This window comes from Mirounga leonina, unplaced genomic scaffold, assembly GCF_011800145.1.
Source record: "Mirounga leonina isolate KUSES-001 unplaced genomic scaffold, KU_Mleo_1.0 Mir_93, whole genome shotgun sequence".
In the NCBI taxonomy this organism is placed as follows: Eukaryota; Metazoa; Chordata; class Mammalia; order Carnivora; family Phocidae; genus Mirounga; species Mirounga leonina.
Window position 1 is genome coordinate 30,785,058 of NW_023270854.1, and position 15,208 is coordinate 30,800,265.

At 38.2% G+C, this 15,208-nt stretch overlaps 1 protein-coding gene across 2 annotated transcripts in view; it reads right to left on the reverse strand.

Annotated features, from left to right (window-relative positions):
- Positions 1 to 15,208, reverse strand: part of PIK3C3 (phosphatidylinositol 3-kinase catalytic subunit type 3) — a 143,133-nt gene that overhangs the window by 116,222 nt on the left and 11,703 nt on the right. For both annotated transcript variants that reach the window (XR_004677653.1, XM_034996117.1), the window contains exon 4: positions 10,604 to 10,733. Coding sequence is in view for 1 of the 2 variants with exons in the window: in XM_034996117.1 (XP_034852008.1) it covers positions 10,604 to 10,733 (130 nt within the window). In the remaining variant the exon portion in view is untranslated. The remainder of the gene's footprint in view (positions 1 to 10,603; positions 10,734 to 15,208) is intronic.

Genomic DNA, 15,208 nt, shown 5'->3' on the forward strand with positions numbered 1-15,208 from the left:
ATTCCTGTCATAAATACTTCTTATGTCCATCCCAAATCACCTGAGAATCACTGTTTCTCTTGGGCTGTCTTTCTTTTTAGATTCTCAAATCAATGGAATGTCTTGCCTTTCTCCACTCTTGTTGAAACTGTTTTCTTAGAGTCCAAGACTAACCCCAAACTTGATCCATTATTCCATTCCTTGGCTATAACTGCAATCCCAATGTACAATGCGACATCCTTAGTTTTTTTCCAAAGTTCCTATTATCCCCCTTTCATCAACTGAGGTTCCTTCACATTGGCTATAATTTAGAGCTAGAGTAGCCACACTTTGTTTCCTTAACCTTCTAAAAAATTACCCTGTGATCAAGCAATAATTTGACAAAAGCTTGGGCTCAACAAATGAGACTTCATTGCCACTAATTTTCTAGCTGCATCATTTTTTGTGATCACACAAAGAAACTATCAGCACCTTCCCCTCCACAGCTCTAAAATGTTTCTACAATTTTATCAGTATCTGTTTCCCTCCTTTATCTTTAGCAAAGGATTCTCACATGCAGCTGTACCCTGAAGTTCCTACCATAGTGTTTCTTTGGACAACATATACTCTCTTCACTGTCATGTTTCCTTTCCTCCTAAACCTTAGTTGTTTGAGGTCTGTGGGTGAAAGAAATCTTAAGAGTGACTGTAAAAAAAAAAAAAAAAAAAAAAAAAAAAAGTGACTGTTATTTATTGCTTTTAACTTATGCATTGGTAACAACTGAAGCCACAAGTATTGTTTTTAACTCAGGGGCACCTGGGTGGATCAGTCGGTTAAGCGCTAGACTCTTGATTTTGGCTCAGGTCATGATCTTGGGGTCGTGGGATCAAGCCCCACCTGGGGCTCTGCACTCAGTGCAGAGTCTGTCCCTCTCCCTCTGCTCCTCTCCCCACTTGCTCTCTCTAACTCTAAAATAAATAAATTTGTTTATAACTCTAGTTCATTCATAGCATGTTTGCAATGGGTACTCACTGACTATAGGCAAATCCTTGTTTACTAAGTTCCCAGGCACCATTTTTTTATGCCCTACATGCCATTTGACACTCCCTCTGACCCTTCTCCTATATTCAATTTTTATCTTCCTGATAAGAAAAACGTATTTTCCATACAAAGAAATCCTTCACAAGCCTTAAATCTTAAAAAAAAGTCAGATGCTTATCTTTGGAAAGACATTTACATGAAGAATTTAAAGACCTGAATTTAGATCCTGGTTCAATTTACTAAACATAACACCTTAAATAAATCACTTAACTTCTCTAAGCTTCCATCTTCTCAGGAGTTTAAAAACAATGTATGTTATAAGTCCAATCATTATATTCATTAGAATCAAATGAAAACACGTAAGATAAAGTAATAACAACAGCTAACATTTGTTAGTGCTCAGTGATGCCTAGCAATATGAAATCCTTTAAATAGTTTATCTCATTTATATTTAGTCTTCACAATAACTCAAAAAAGTAGACGTTAACTACTATTACTATTGTACAGATGAGGATTTCATGGCTTAGAAAAAGTTAAGTAGCTAATCTAAGATCACAACTAAACAAGAGACAACTGAAATCAAAATGAAAAACCGTGTTCAAAGTCATGATTTTAACCATTTCTCCATTTTAGTTCTCAATCTATACTAAAAGGCTTTATAGATATTAAAACACTTTATACATGCAAGGTGATTATCATTATTACTTATTATTATTACTCATAATGCACTAATATTAACAACAGCATCAACCTTGTAATACCCTTTTTTTTGTCTCCAACATACAGAAGTATGCCTTCAAGAGAGGTGATGGTGGTGGAGACAAAGAGGGATGATACTGTAATAACTGTATGGTGACAGATGATAACTACACTTATCATGGTGAGCATTTCATAAAGTATATAAATGTCGAATCACCATGTTGTGTACCTGAAACCAATATTGCATGTCAACTACAATTTTTACTTATAAAAGTGTTCCCAAAATTTATTTTGCCAAGTAAAGTCATTTTTTAAGTGCTACTATCAAATGAGACATTTTAATACTCAAAAGCACCAAAAGAATACAATCTTAGAATAAAGTCCCTTACATTGAATGAATTTTTATGAAAACAGTTTTTAAAAAAAGAAGAGTTTTCCACATATTTATAATAAAAGTCTCCTCTAATTAATGCCTCTAGACTAGTACCCATTCAATGTAATGCATTCAATGTAAAATATTTTCTTTCAAGGGCAAATGTTTCAGCAGGTTAAAGAGTACTAAAAAATAATTTAAAATTAATAGCCTCGGGGCGCTCAGTCGGTTAAGCAACTGCCTTCAGCTCAGGTCCTAATCCCAGGGTCCTGGGGTCAAGCCCCGCATCGGGCTCCCTGCTCAGCGGGGAGCCTGCTTCTCCCTCTCCCTCTGCCTGCCTCTCTGCCTACTTGTTCTCTCTCTCTATCGCTCTGTCAAATAAATAAAATCTTAAAAAAAATAAAATAGCCTCAATCCCACTCCACAAAATTATGTCACCAGAAAATTTCTTGTTACCTTAATCTCAATTTTAAAGGATTATTTTGTAACCATGATAATTTGTCGATGTTTATTCAAAAGATGCAGTGTAGACAGCATATTCAAGTAATGCTATAACCAAAATGATAATGTCAAGAGAAAAGGTCCTTTTAAGATTTCCCCAAACTGAAATATCTCACAGCAGTTTCTAGTTCCTTCAGGCTAGCTCCTTCGTGGCTCACTAAGAAATCAACAATCTCCTGAAGACTAATTTAATTTCCAAGGTGCTTTAAAGAAAAGGTGTCCTGGGTAGCAGACACAAGTAATATAGTTACCAGAAAGATAATAATATGGTCACTAACCCATTACAGATTAGTAAATTGGCACTCTAGACCACTGCTGTCCAATAGACCATTTAGCAATAATGGAAATATTCCATATCTGCACTGTCCAATAGCTGCTGGCCACATGTGGCAATTGAGCATTTGAAATGTGATTATGGTAACAGAGCAACTGAATTTCTAATCTTATTTAATTTTAATTAACTTAAAATTGCCACATGTGAATTATGGCTATTATTTTAGATAGTACAGCTCCAGATTATAAATAACCCTTCCAACTGATTGGCATGAGCCTATCCTCAAGATACTAATTATTCCTGGATGAACTAAAAACATCCAGTTTCTATTGCTATAAACCTGAAGTCTGGACCCTGGACCCAGAATGATCCCATGCAGACAATATGAGGGTCAGCCTGAAACATCACCTCATCTTACCACAACTTCACTGTTGCAGTGCTCACCTACACACTCAACTTTCCCCAACCTATGTATGTCACACAGACCACAAAGTATTTTTCATCTAGTCATTACTTTCTCTTTGCCTCCTCTTAATCAAATTGACAGAAACTAAAGCACATTCCAAAGCTATCAAGCAGAGCTGCTAAAATGAAAAGGAGACAGTGGAGAAGCATGCTTTTGCACTAACCTTACATGTCTAAAGACATGGATTCAAATATATATCAAACACTGAAGCTTGGTAGTCACGTCCAAAAGCCCAGGTGGATATGCATCCTAGTCATAAAACTCTTACGATATGACAAGCTGAAAAACGGAGCAGATGGGAACAATGGGCAAATCTGCTCAAGTAAGGCCCACAATCATTAAAAGGCTGGGTCATGGACAATGAAAGTAAATGCTCCAGAGGTCTGGCCTTTGATTATTTTCACAAATCAATTCAAACAGAAAGATACTATATTTGTAAATATTAATTAGGAAAATTTAGAGCTGGGTAAAAAAAAGATAATGAGGAAGAATTGGGGAGGGGTGAGTATATTTTAATGCATTCATTTCTTCCTATTTCCTACGAAGTCTAAGAAATCCAACTTATAAAAAACAAGAACCAAACCGAAGACTGTCCCATTTTGTTTTCTTTTCCTCAAAGGAAAACTAGGCAAGTTCACAAAATGATGTAAAATCATCAGAGAGGTTAATTCCACTAAAAGCCCTCTGAAAGCATTTGACTTTTAAAATTATTCAACCTAGAAATCAGGCTTTTAAACTTCAGTTACTCATACTGCAGTTATAATTCAACTTTCATAGCTGAACAAGCAATAAGTCGAATAAGAATGGTTAGTCCAGCTTGTGTGAGGTTCTCTGCTTAATAATTATCTAATGCCATCTTTCACAAGCCATTTAAATAGTTCATCTTGGGCGCCTGGGTGGCTCAGTTGGTTAAGCCACTGCCTTCGGCTCAGGTCATGATCCTGGAGTCCCGGGATCGAGTCCCGCATCGGGCTCCCTGCTCGGCAGGGAGTCTGCTTTGCCCTCTGACCCTATCCCCTCTCATGTGTTCTCTCTCATTCTCTCTCTCTCAAAATAAATAAATAAAATCTTTAAAAAATAAATAAATAAATAAATAAATAAATAGTTCATCTTCATTTCACAGTCCTCTGTCCCATTATCCCTAGGCAGCCAAGACTAAAGCACTTCTGTAACCGATTAAACTTTCCTACACGGCAGTTTGAAAATTGTCACTATGCTATTTATTTTGGCTCATGGGTATGATGCGTGGTAACCATGCTTTGCTATTATTAAGATTTATCTACACCTTTCTACTCTGAGTCCAACTGCCTTCTCAACAATTAGAAACAATCATAGTAAATTCACTGACTGGAAAATCAAAGTACAAGAAATAAACTATTCAGTTCTAACCATGTCAGCCTCTTCTCATTTACTTCCTTAAAATGGTAGTATGAGAAATAAGAATATTATACCTAAAATCTGTTCCTCCTGTATAAAAATGGAAACACAAGCATACACATTCTTTCCCAGTTTTTAAAAATGTATTGTACCAGAGACAATTTTAAAGTGTTCTGAGGAAGATAATGACAACCTAACTGAACAAACTTTTTAATGTGGAACCAGAAAAATGAGAGGGGAAGGAAAATGAGAGGAAAAGAGAGCTACTGTGGCACAATTTTAAGAACAAAACAAATATGGAAATATAATTTTAAGTTCAGAAATAACAAGTATCAAAATATACTTTCTCTGGTATAAGGCAAGGGAAACAGACTCAGGAAGCTAAACTGAAAACCTGAACTAAAGAAGCAGTTACTAATCAAACAACAACAACAAAAATCGAATCTAAGAGCAGAGCCACATCATTCACATTAGGCAGGTCCTGAATAATACTTTACTCTAAGCATAGAGATCGCAGAAAAAAAAAGGAATGACATGAACAAGCACTTTCACAACTGCAAATAGATGATTACATATTTATGCTCTACTAAGGCGATAACTATAATATCCAGGTAGATAAATAATCCTGATTATCTGCTATTTCAGTAACTTTTTTTTAAGATTTATTTATTCACTTGAGAGAGAGAAAAAGAGAGGGCGCATATATGAGCAGGGGGAGGAACAGAGGGAGAAAGAGAATCCTCAAGCAGACTCCCCACTGAGTGCAGAGCCTGGTGCAGGGCTCAATCCCTGGACCCCTAGATCATGACCTGAGTGGAAATCAAGAGCCAGAGGCCTAACCAACTGAGCCACCCCAATGCCGCACTATTTCAGTACTTTAAAATAACAGAATATGAATAGCTACACAGGACCTCAGGAATCATCCATTCTAAACTTCTGACTTTACAGGCTCAGAATTTATTTTCTGTGATTCAGTGGGATGGCCAAGTCTCTGACTCATACTACAGTGCTCTTCCCACTGAAAAGTTCTTCCAAGTGCCCAAGCTTCCAATTTCACCAAACCTAAGACATCATCTTTTGAAAACACATTCTTCCTCTACAGCAGCAGGGATAGAACAGGTTTTGAAACCTCACACAGCATGACCAACTGCCATACAGAAAAGAATGAAGCACATAACCCAAGTGCCAAGAAAGAGAAAGAGCTGACTTCAGAGGGGGAGCAGTTCCTTCAACAATGCTACAAACATGATGTATTTTTCCATATGAGGAAAGTAATTACTGGTTTTAATGGTTTCTCTTTAGTCTGTGGGGAGCATGAGGTAACACTAAAGCAGGGTGTCACAGTATAGCAAGCTCTGAAGTCTCCACTCAGAAGTAAAAAGTACAATTCTATTAGGAGAAAAGAACTTTGAAAAGAGTTCATCTCCAATTAGCCTCAAAAAGGCTGTTAGATACTCATTTTCATTAATTTTTATTCCCATTTTAAAGATTTATAAACTAATGAATAAAGACTTATTTGAAAACTGTTAACTACTCTAGGAAATACAGACAACATATAAATTTTAATATCTCTTAAAAATTTAGGACCTGGGGTGCCTGGGTGGCTTAGTTGTTAAGCGTCTGCCTTCGGCTCAGGTCATGATCACTGGGCTCTGGGATCGAGCCCCGCGTCGGGCTCCCCGCTCAGCGGGAAGCCTTCTTCTCCCTCTCCCGCTACCCCTGCTTGTGTTCCCTCTCTTGCTGCGTCTCTCTCTGTCAAATAAATAAATAAAATCTTTAAAAAAAAAATTAGGACCCAACTTGCCATATTCTTCAATATAAAGAATTGAGACTACAGACAAGTCCTACCAATTGACAAACATGTTAAGAAAGCGTCTTCCCAACACCTCATTTAGCTCTGCATATGCATAGACATCATTTCTAAAGCTGCAAATGTGCACTAATAACCAAAAGAATAAATATAAACCCATAAAACTCTAACGGGTTATTGTTTCAATCATAAAAAAGTTGATCATTATCAAGTCACATCTCTTTTGCTACCATAAAATTCAAAAGATAAAAACGAGAAATGCGTAACATCATGCGACCTTAAAAATCCAAAAGTCCAGTTCAAATAAATTTCAATGCTGCATATACTGATGTTTGAAAAATGGCATAGTCAGTTGTTATAAAAATTATGTTTGAATATTGCATCAAAAATAATTGGGGAAAAAAATTAGAAACATATGGACAGAAGCATAAATAATTTGTTTAAAAGAGAACCAAAGTAGATGAACTGTGCAACCATATAGCTTTGTATTTCTTGACTCTGCCTATTATCCCTCAAATTTGGAATTTCATCCATAATATGAATCATATTGCTATTTGCAAAAAAAATATATTTAAGAGCTTTACTTCAACACATGCTACATTCCTCCTGCATTTGAAATTTAACCTTTTGTGACCCATGGCTATTAATGAGCTGCTTTTGATAAAATTTCTATAACTATTCAGGGTTTATAAAAGTCACAAAGGGGGCGCCTCGGTGGCTCAGTTGGTTAAGCGTCTGCTTTCAGCTCAGGTCATGATCCTGGAGTCCTAGGATCGAGCCCCACATCAGGCTCCCTGCTCAGCAGAGACTGTGCTTCTCCTTCTGTCCCTCCCCCGCTCCCCCACCACTTATGCTCTCTCTCACTCTCAATCTCAAATAAATAAATAAAATTAAAAAAAAAAAGTCACAAAGAGTAGCATAAAGTTCATCACTAAGATAAACCCTTAGAGAGAAGGTAGGCACATGAAAAGCTTGAGAACTTTCTTACATCCCATATAAGAATGTAAACAAAATCTTAGAATGAGTAGCTGTACTGGAAATTAAAACGTATTTATTTAATTATGGAGGGGAAGATGACAACAGTAATTTGGTTAGAAAGCTTATGAGGTAAAATACTCATGAAAGAAATTGAGGAAGACACAAAGAAATGGAAAAACGTTCCATGCTCACGGATTGGAAGAACAAATATTGTGAAGATGTCAATGCTACCTAGAGCAATCTACACATTCAATGTAATCCCCATCAAAATACCATCCACTTTTTTCAAAGAAATGTAACAAATAATCCTAACATTTGTATGGAACCAGGAAAGACCCCGAATAGCCAGAGGAATGTTGAAAAGGCAAAGCAAAGCTGGCGGCATCACAATTCTGGACTTCCAGCTCTATTACAAAGCTGTCATCATCAAGACAGCATGGTAGTGGCACAAAAACAGACACATAGATCAATGGAACAGAATAGAGAGCCCAGAAATGGACCCTCAACTCTATGGTCAGCTAATCTTTGACAAAGCAGGAAAGAATGTCCAATGGAAAAAACACAGTCTCTTCAACAAATGGTGTTGGGAAAATTGGACAGTCACATGCAGAAGAATGAAACTGGACCATTTCCTTACACCACACACAAAAACAGACTCAAAATGGTTGAAAGACCTAAATGTGAGACAGGAGTCCATCAAAATCCTTGAGGAGAACACAGGCAGCAACCTTCTCAACCTCAGCCACAGCAACTTCTTCCTAGAAACATCACCAAAGGCAAGGGAAACAAGGGCAAAAATGAACTACTGGAACCTCATCAAGATAAAAAGCTTTTGCACAGCAAAAGAAATAGTCAACAAAACCAAAAGACAACTGACAGAATGGGAGAAGATATTTGCAAATGACATATCAGATAAAGGGCTAGTATCCAAAATCTATAAAGAACTTACCAAACTCAACACCCAAAGAACAAAGAATCCAATCAAGAAATGGGCAGAAGACATGAACAGACATTTTTCCAAAGAAGACATCCAAATGGCCAACAGACACATGAAAAAGTGTTCAACATCGCTCGGCATCAGGGAAATCCAAATCAAAACCTCAATGAGATACCCCCTCATACCAGTCAGAATGGCTAAAATTAGCAAGTCAGGAAATGAAAGACGTTGGCAGGGATGCGGAGAAAGGGGAACCCTCCTACACTGTTGGTGGGAATGCAAGCTGATGCAGTCACTCTGGAAAGCAGTATGGAGGAGGTTCCTCAAAAAGTTGAAAATAGAGCTACCATACGATCCAGCAATTGCACTACTGGGTATTTACCCCAAAGATACAAATGTAGGGATCCGAAGGGGTACGTGTACCCCAATGTTTATAGCAGCAATGTCCACAATAGCCAAACTGTGGAAAGAGCCCAGATGTCCATCGACAGATGAATGGATAAAGAAGATGTGGTACATATATACAATGGAATATTATGCAGCCATCAAAAGGAATGAGATCTTGCCATTTGCAACGACGTGGATGGAACTGGAGGGTATTATGCTGAGCAAAATAAGTCAATCAGAGAAAGACATGTATCATAGGACCTCAATGATAATGAGGAATTCTTAATCTCTGGCAACAAACTGAGGGTTGCTGGAGTGGGGGCTAGGGTGGGAGGGATGGGGTGACTGGGTAATAGACACTGGGGAGGGTATGTGCTCTGGTAAGCGCAGTGAACTGTGCAAGACTGTTGAATCTCAGATCTGTACCTCTGAAACAAATAATGCAATATATGTTAAGAAAAAAAAAAAGAAGAAAATAGCAGGAGGGGAAGAATGAAGGGGGGGAATCGGAGGGGGCAATGAACCATGAGAGACGATGGACTCTGAAAAACAAACTGAGGGTTCTAGAGGAGAGGGGTGTGGGAGGATGGGTTAGCCTAGTGATGGGTATTAAAGAGGGCACGTTCCGCATGGAGCACTGGGTGTTATGCACAAACAATGAATCATGGAACACTACATCTAAAACTAATGATGTAATGTATGGTGATTAACATAACAATAAAAAATTTAAAAAAATAAAAAGAAAGAAAGCTTATGAGGAAACTATGATATCATTTTTCCATAAAAGAGCAACACTAAAAGACAAAGAATGAACTCGACAACAAAAATTTTATGTTGATGAACAAAGCCAAGCAATGCAAGTATTTATTCTTTATAGTTAAGATTTCTTCCATATATAGGTTGAGGCAACAAGCTATAAAATGCCTGGCATCAAAACTTTCTCCAGACATTAAAGAGTCATCCATACAAGTAAGACTGAAAAGGAAATTTACATATAAGAATTAAAAGAGTCTCTCAGAAGAACTGTAAAAGGATCTTTACACAGTATCTGGCATAGTGCTTTGTGAACAAAAAAAAGTTATACTGTTGTGATTTAAGCACAGAATTGATCCGAGTTTTTCTTTTTTCCTAAATGAAAACACTACATTAAAACAATTTTCAAATAAAAAGGTAACAATTCAGCGCCTGATTACAAAAAAAGAAGTGGGGGAAGTGTGAGAGCAATTGAGACCAGGTAATAATTTAAGCTGGTTTTATATTGTTACTTCCAAGCAACATAAGAATGTCTAGCATGTAATACCTGCATCTTTAAGACTATGTCACCAAAAAAGGTAGACAGTCATCTTGAAAGTATCACCAAAAGCTCTACATTCTCAAATCTGACAGAATTATAAACACAAAAGACCACATACTGTATAATTCCATTTGTACAAAATGTCCAGAATAGGAACATCCACAGAGATAGAAAGTAGATTAATAGTTGCCAGGGGCTGGAGAGCAGAGGGAAAGGGGACTGACCACTAATAGGTACAGTGTATGGCGACATTTTTGATGAAAATGTTCTAAAATTAAATAGTGGCATGACTACACAATTCAACTTTTAGTGAATTTACTAAAAAACCACCGAACTATACACTTTCCAAGAGTGAGTTTTACGGTATGTGAATTATCATTCCAGTAAAATTATTATTAAAAAATTAAATTTAAATTAAAAAATGATCTGACAGAATTCATAATGCCAATTTCTTCTATAGCAGGCATCACTCAGAGCTTTCCACCTGTTCTGATAGTTTCTTTTTTACCTTGGCAAGGCGGCTCATCTGATCTTCTGAAAGAGTACTGCTTGTTCTGCCAGGAGTTTTTGTGGGTTCTGATCCATCTGCTTCTACATTGGGCCAGACTTTCAAGTCATGCATCCCTTGGCGAAACATGCTAGGTGAAAAGAGAATGTTCAGGGTAGAAGTAAATTAATGCAGTTCATTATAGGACATTTCGGTTCCCAAACAGAGAATTCCACACAGGAAAATGCATGTCTCTCTTGCCAAGCTTGAAGCCTCCAGTGGGTTGTAAAGCAATTAACCAAGCAACTAAAATCCATGTAACACTTTTTTACATGCCATTCTTTGCTCCTCCACATAGAACTGTTACAGAAATTTTAAAGGTAGAGTAGAAACAGAGAAAGTTCAATGATGGACCACACACTTCATTACTTCAGTGGAGATCTTAGAAAAAATAGAGACCAAATTCCTACCCAATGAAAGAATGTCACATTTAAAATGACTACAACCAAAATTTAAATAATTACACTACTCTCCACTTTAAATGGCAGTTCAGCAGAGCTGACTGTAAGTCAAAATGCTGAGATCTGAATCCCAGCTATGCCATCATCTATTACCTACATGACCTTGGGTAAATTACCTGTGTGTCTCAGTTTTCTCATCTATAAACTAAGATTATAAAGAGTACCTGTATCTTGTTAGAAAAATTAAACAGATGGGCAGAAGTAAAAAGTACCTGAAATAGCACTGGCACTAAATGTTAGGTAAATGTCAAATATTTAGTGTGTGCAGGTGAGGAGGCAAGTCCATTTTGCACACTCTCACATTTAATAATTTTTCAAATAAGGTACATGGTAGACATATTGATATGGTATTTTTAACTGTAAAAGGTTTACATAAAATTTTTAAACCATTACTATCATGTTCTAATGGAAAATCTCTTCACAGATTTTCCAAAGGTAATAAAGAGGATTTTCATTGATTATGTAATGTATATAAGCAATGATGCCATAAACAATTAGAATGGGAATGAGAAGTGATTGCTACAAGCTCATGAGCACACTAAAGCTAAGGTATAATCGTACTTGCTATAAGGTCTCTAAGGTTGGCAATAAACAGGTACTATCCAGCAACCATATGGAGGCCCAATAAAAAAATGCACTGACTCGGGGCGCCTGGGTGGCTCAGGCGTTAAGCGTCTGCCTTTGGCTCAGGTCATGATCCCAGGGTCCTGGGATGGAGCCCCGTATTGGGCTCCCTGCTCGGCGGGAAGCCTGCTTCTCCCTCTCCCACTCCCCGCTTGTGTTCCCTCTCTCGCTGTGTCTCTCTCTGTCAAATAAATAAGTAAAAAAAATCTTGAAAAAAAAAAAGAAGGCACTGACTGGTTGTGAAGAATCAAAATTCTCAATATTTATTTATTATATTAAAGATCAAAAAAAAGTTAGATTACAAAAAAGCTCATATGCAAGCCTTTTATAAAGATGACTTTCTTTCAACTCAGGTATAGATTCAACATCAAGTAGACCTGCTTAGTCTCTAGGAAACTGGGTACGGTGAAGCAATAATGCCACTTTAGATGAATATCCTTAAATACACCTGGAGAAGCAGAAGGCCTGCCTTTCTTCTCTCTACCTCTGTGTCCCCCAGTGAATACTATGACTGGCTAAATGTAACTAAATCAAAAATAAGTACATTTGGCGTGAAGTCAGTTTAATAAATGATTTAGGTGCCCTGGGATGGGTCTGGAAAGAAGATTTAAGGATACGGGATGTGGAGGGGTAGGGGTGATGCCAAGTGACTCAAATGATCAAGTGAACATATTACTTTCTTTTGACACTAATGGAACCTCTGCAGAGTTACACAGCCTCCAGGTGGCAAGCCAGAAGATGCTCAGAGCATCGTGTCCACTTGGGAAATTAAGCCAAACAGGCAAGACAAAAGAAACAGCACAGCAGGATCTCCTTCAGACTCCAGCAGGGGCCCCAGCAGCAGCTGCTGCTCCCACTCCCAGGGCCAAGCCACTGCAGCAGTCACCGCCCTGACTTCTGAATTCGCATCTGGAAAAACATCTGCAAGACAAATCTGCAGCTTGCCCATGGTTCTTTGCCAATTCAACCTGCTGATCGATCCATTCTTTAGCTACTTAGAAATCCCACAAGCTAAACTTTCAAAATGAAGACAATTAGTTATTCTAGCTGTATCTTAGGAGATCAGTCTTTCAATTATTAATTACACTACACTCCAAAAAGCACTGCTTCACACAAACTCAAGTATACCAAAGAGACATTAGCAAATACAAGAGTTGGTAGTCACAAGGTTCCCAATACTATATGACAACTACTACACACTCTGAAGACCACTTTTTAAAAGCTACTAAGTCCAGGGGTGCCTGGGTGGCTCAGTCGTTAGGCATCTGCCTTGGGCTCAGGTCATGATCCCAGGGTCCTGGGATCGAGCCCCGTGTCAGGCTCCCTGCTCGGCGGGAAGCTTGCTTCTCCCTCTCCCACTCCCCCTGCTTGTGTTCCCTCTCTCTATGTCAAATAAGTAAGTAAAATCTTTTAAATAAATAAATAAATAAATAAATAGCTACTAAGTCCATACCAGGACTATTTAGGGGAAAAGGTGAAGAACAACTGGTGTGACATCACTGTTCAAGAAACATCTGGGGGCACCTGGGTGGCTCAGATGGTTGAGCGTCTGCCTTCGGCTCAGGTCACAATCCCGGGGTCCTGGGATAGAGTCCCGCATCAGGCTCCTGGCTCAGCGGGGAGCCTGCTTCTCCCTCTCCCTCTGCCTCTGCTCCTGCTCGTGCTCTCTCTCTCTGTGTATCTCTGTGTCTCAAATGAATAAATAAAAAATCTTTAAAAAAAAAAAATCTGAAGAAACTACAGTCTAAAGCACTATTTCCCTAAGTCACGAAATCTGTGGTGGCACATGACATGATTTTTAATGGTCGGTGGAAGACAATCTGCACAGGCTTCCTTCTGAGGACACCCGGAAGACTGAGGTTTTCTCTCCCTGAACATCAGCAGCAGCCTGTACAGCAGCAGCTGTGACCCAGCAGTCCAAGTGGACATGTGCACCCTGCCACAGTGTCAGGAACATCCTGACCAGTTGCACAGAGCACCAGGACCAGAAGCTGCACACAAAGTCCAGTCCTGTGCTAGGGGATGCCTGAGCTTGTAGCCACTGCAACCCACTTCGTGCCCTCAAGAAAAGGCCCCAGGACACACAGAGAAAAGATGAGTTATTTTAATTTCATAAAATTTCTTATGCTTCTTTTTTCTGAGGTGAAGGTCAGTATAAACACCGGCCTAGAGGGAACAGAAATAGGTGATCCAGCTTTTCTGCATTCCTTCCCCACTGTTCAAAGTATCCAGAAACCTCTACTAAAATCTGATGTTATCATTCGGCTAACTGATGACGAACAACCATGTAAGAGTTGGACTAATTAACAAAGAAAATATTGATGTAAAACCTTACCTTTTACCTTCAATTAAGTGACAGTGAGCTAAATATCTGACTAGGCACAAAAAGAACCATTCTAATTAAAGAAGGACTTTCTCTGTAGGTATTGTTTATGTGTTTTGCAAATCAAATACATTTACTATTATTTATATTCCACTGCAGTTTTTTTCCTTCAGTTTCCAAAACCTAATAACATAGTTATTCTCATTGTGTTTATTTTATCGTTACCCATCAATGTCAAATAATACTTGCTTTCCATGTATATTAGGGATATTAAGCTTTTGCTTCAAACTAAATTAAAGGTAAAAAAAGAAGTGAGCTGGTTCAAATAAAAAATCAAGTACATGAGAGACTATGGACTCTGAGAAACAAACTGAGGGTTCTATAGGGGAGGGGGTGGGGGGATGGGTTAACCTGGTGATGGGTATTAAAGAGGGCACTGAATGGAGCACTGGGTGTTATATGCAAACAAGGAATCATGGAACACTGTATCAAAAACTAATGATGTAATGTAGGGTGATTAACATAACATAATAAAAAAAAAATCAAGTACGTAAGAGTATACTTAGTAGAGAGATAAGGCAGGAATTCTGAAAGTAGTAAGTCAACAACTCCTATTTGAGAAACCCTGTTCTAAGGGAGGGAATGTCACAGAATCAGTACTGCTCTCCAACATGTTTCACATGCATCTGACATCTCAGGTGTTCAGGCCATGGAGGGACACCATAACCTATTGTCCAGTTAAGAGAAAACAGATGACTTTCCAAGATTGAAAGTCTTAATTTACTTAATATCGGAAGCGAATTTAAGTCCCACTTAATTGCTACTATTACCTTCATGGAAATATCTGGGGTTTAATTACTTCATAAATTAGAACAAATACTACTGATTTATCTTTAGGCCCATTTCCAGCATGGTTTGGATAGGAAGTAAAGGAAGTTGTCTTTTACTGGGATTCATACAGAAATACAAATAAAGTGAGCAATGGGATGAAGTCAAGGAAGGAATTCTGAAAACTGCAAGCCTATGTCTGACAAGTCCACCTCTAGGAAAGGTTAATGCAGTGTTTTGCAAGCTGTGATCCACAGGTCTGCAGAATCACTCAGGATGCTTACTAAAAATGCTGATTCTTGGGCCCCATCACATTCTTACCAAATTTAA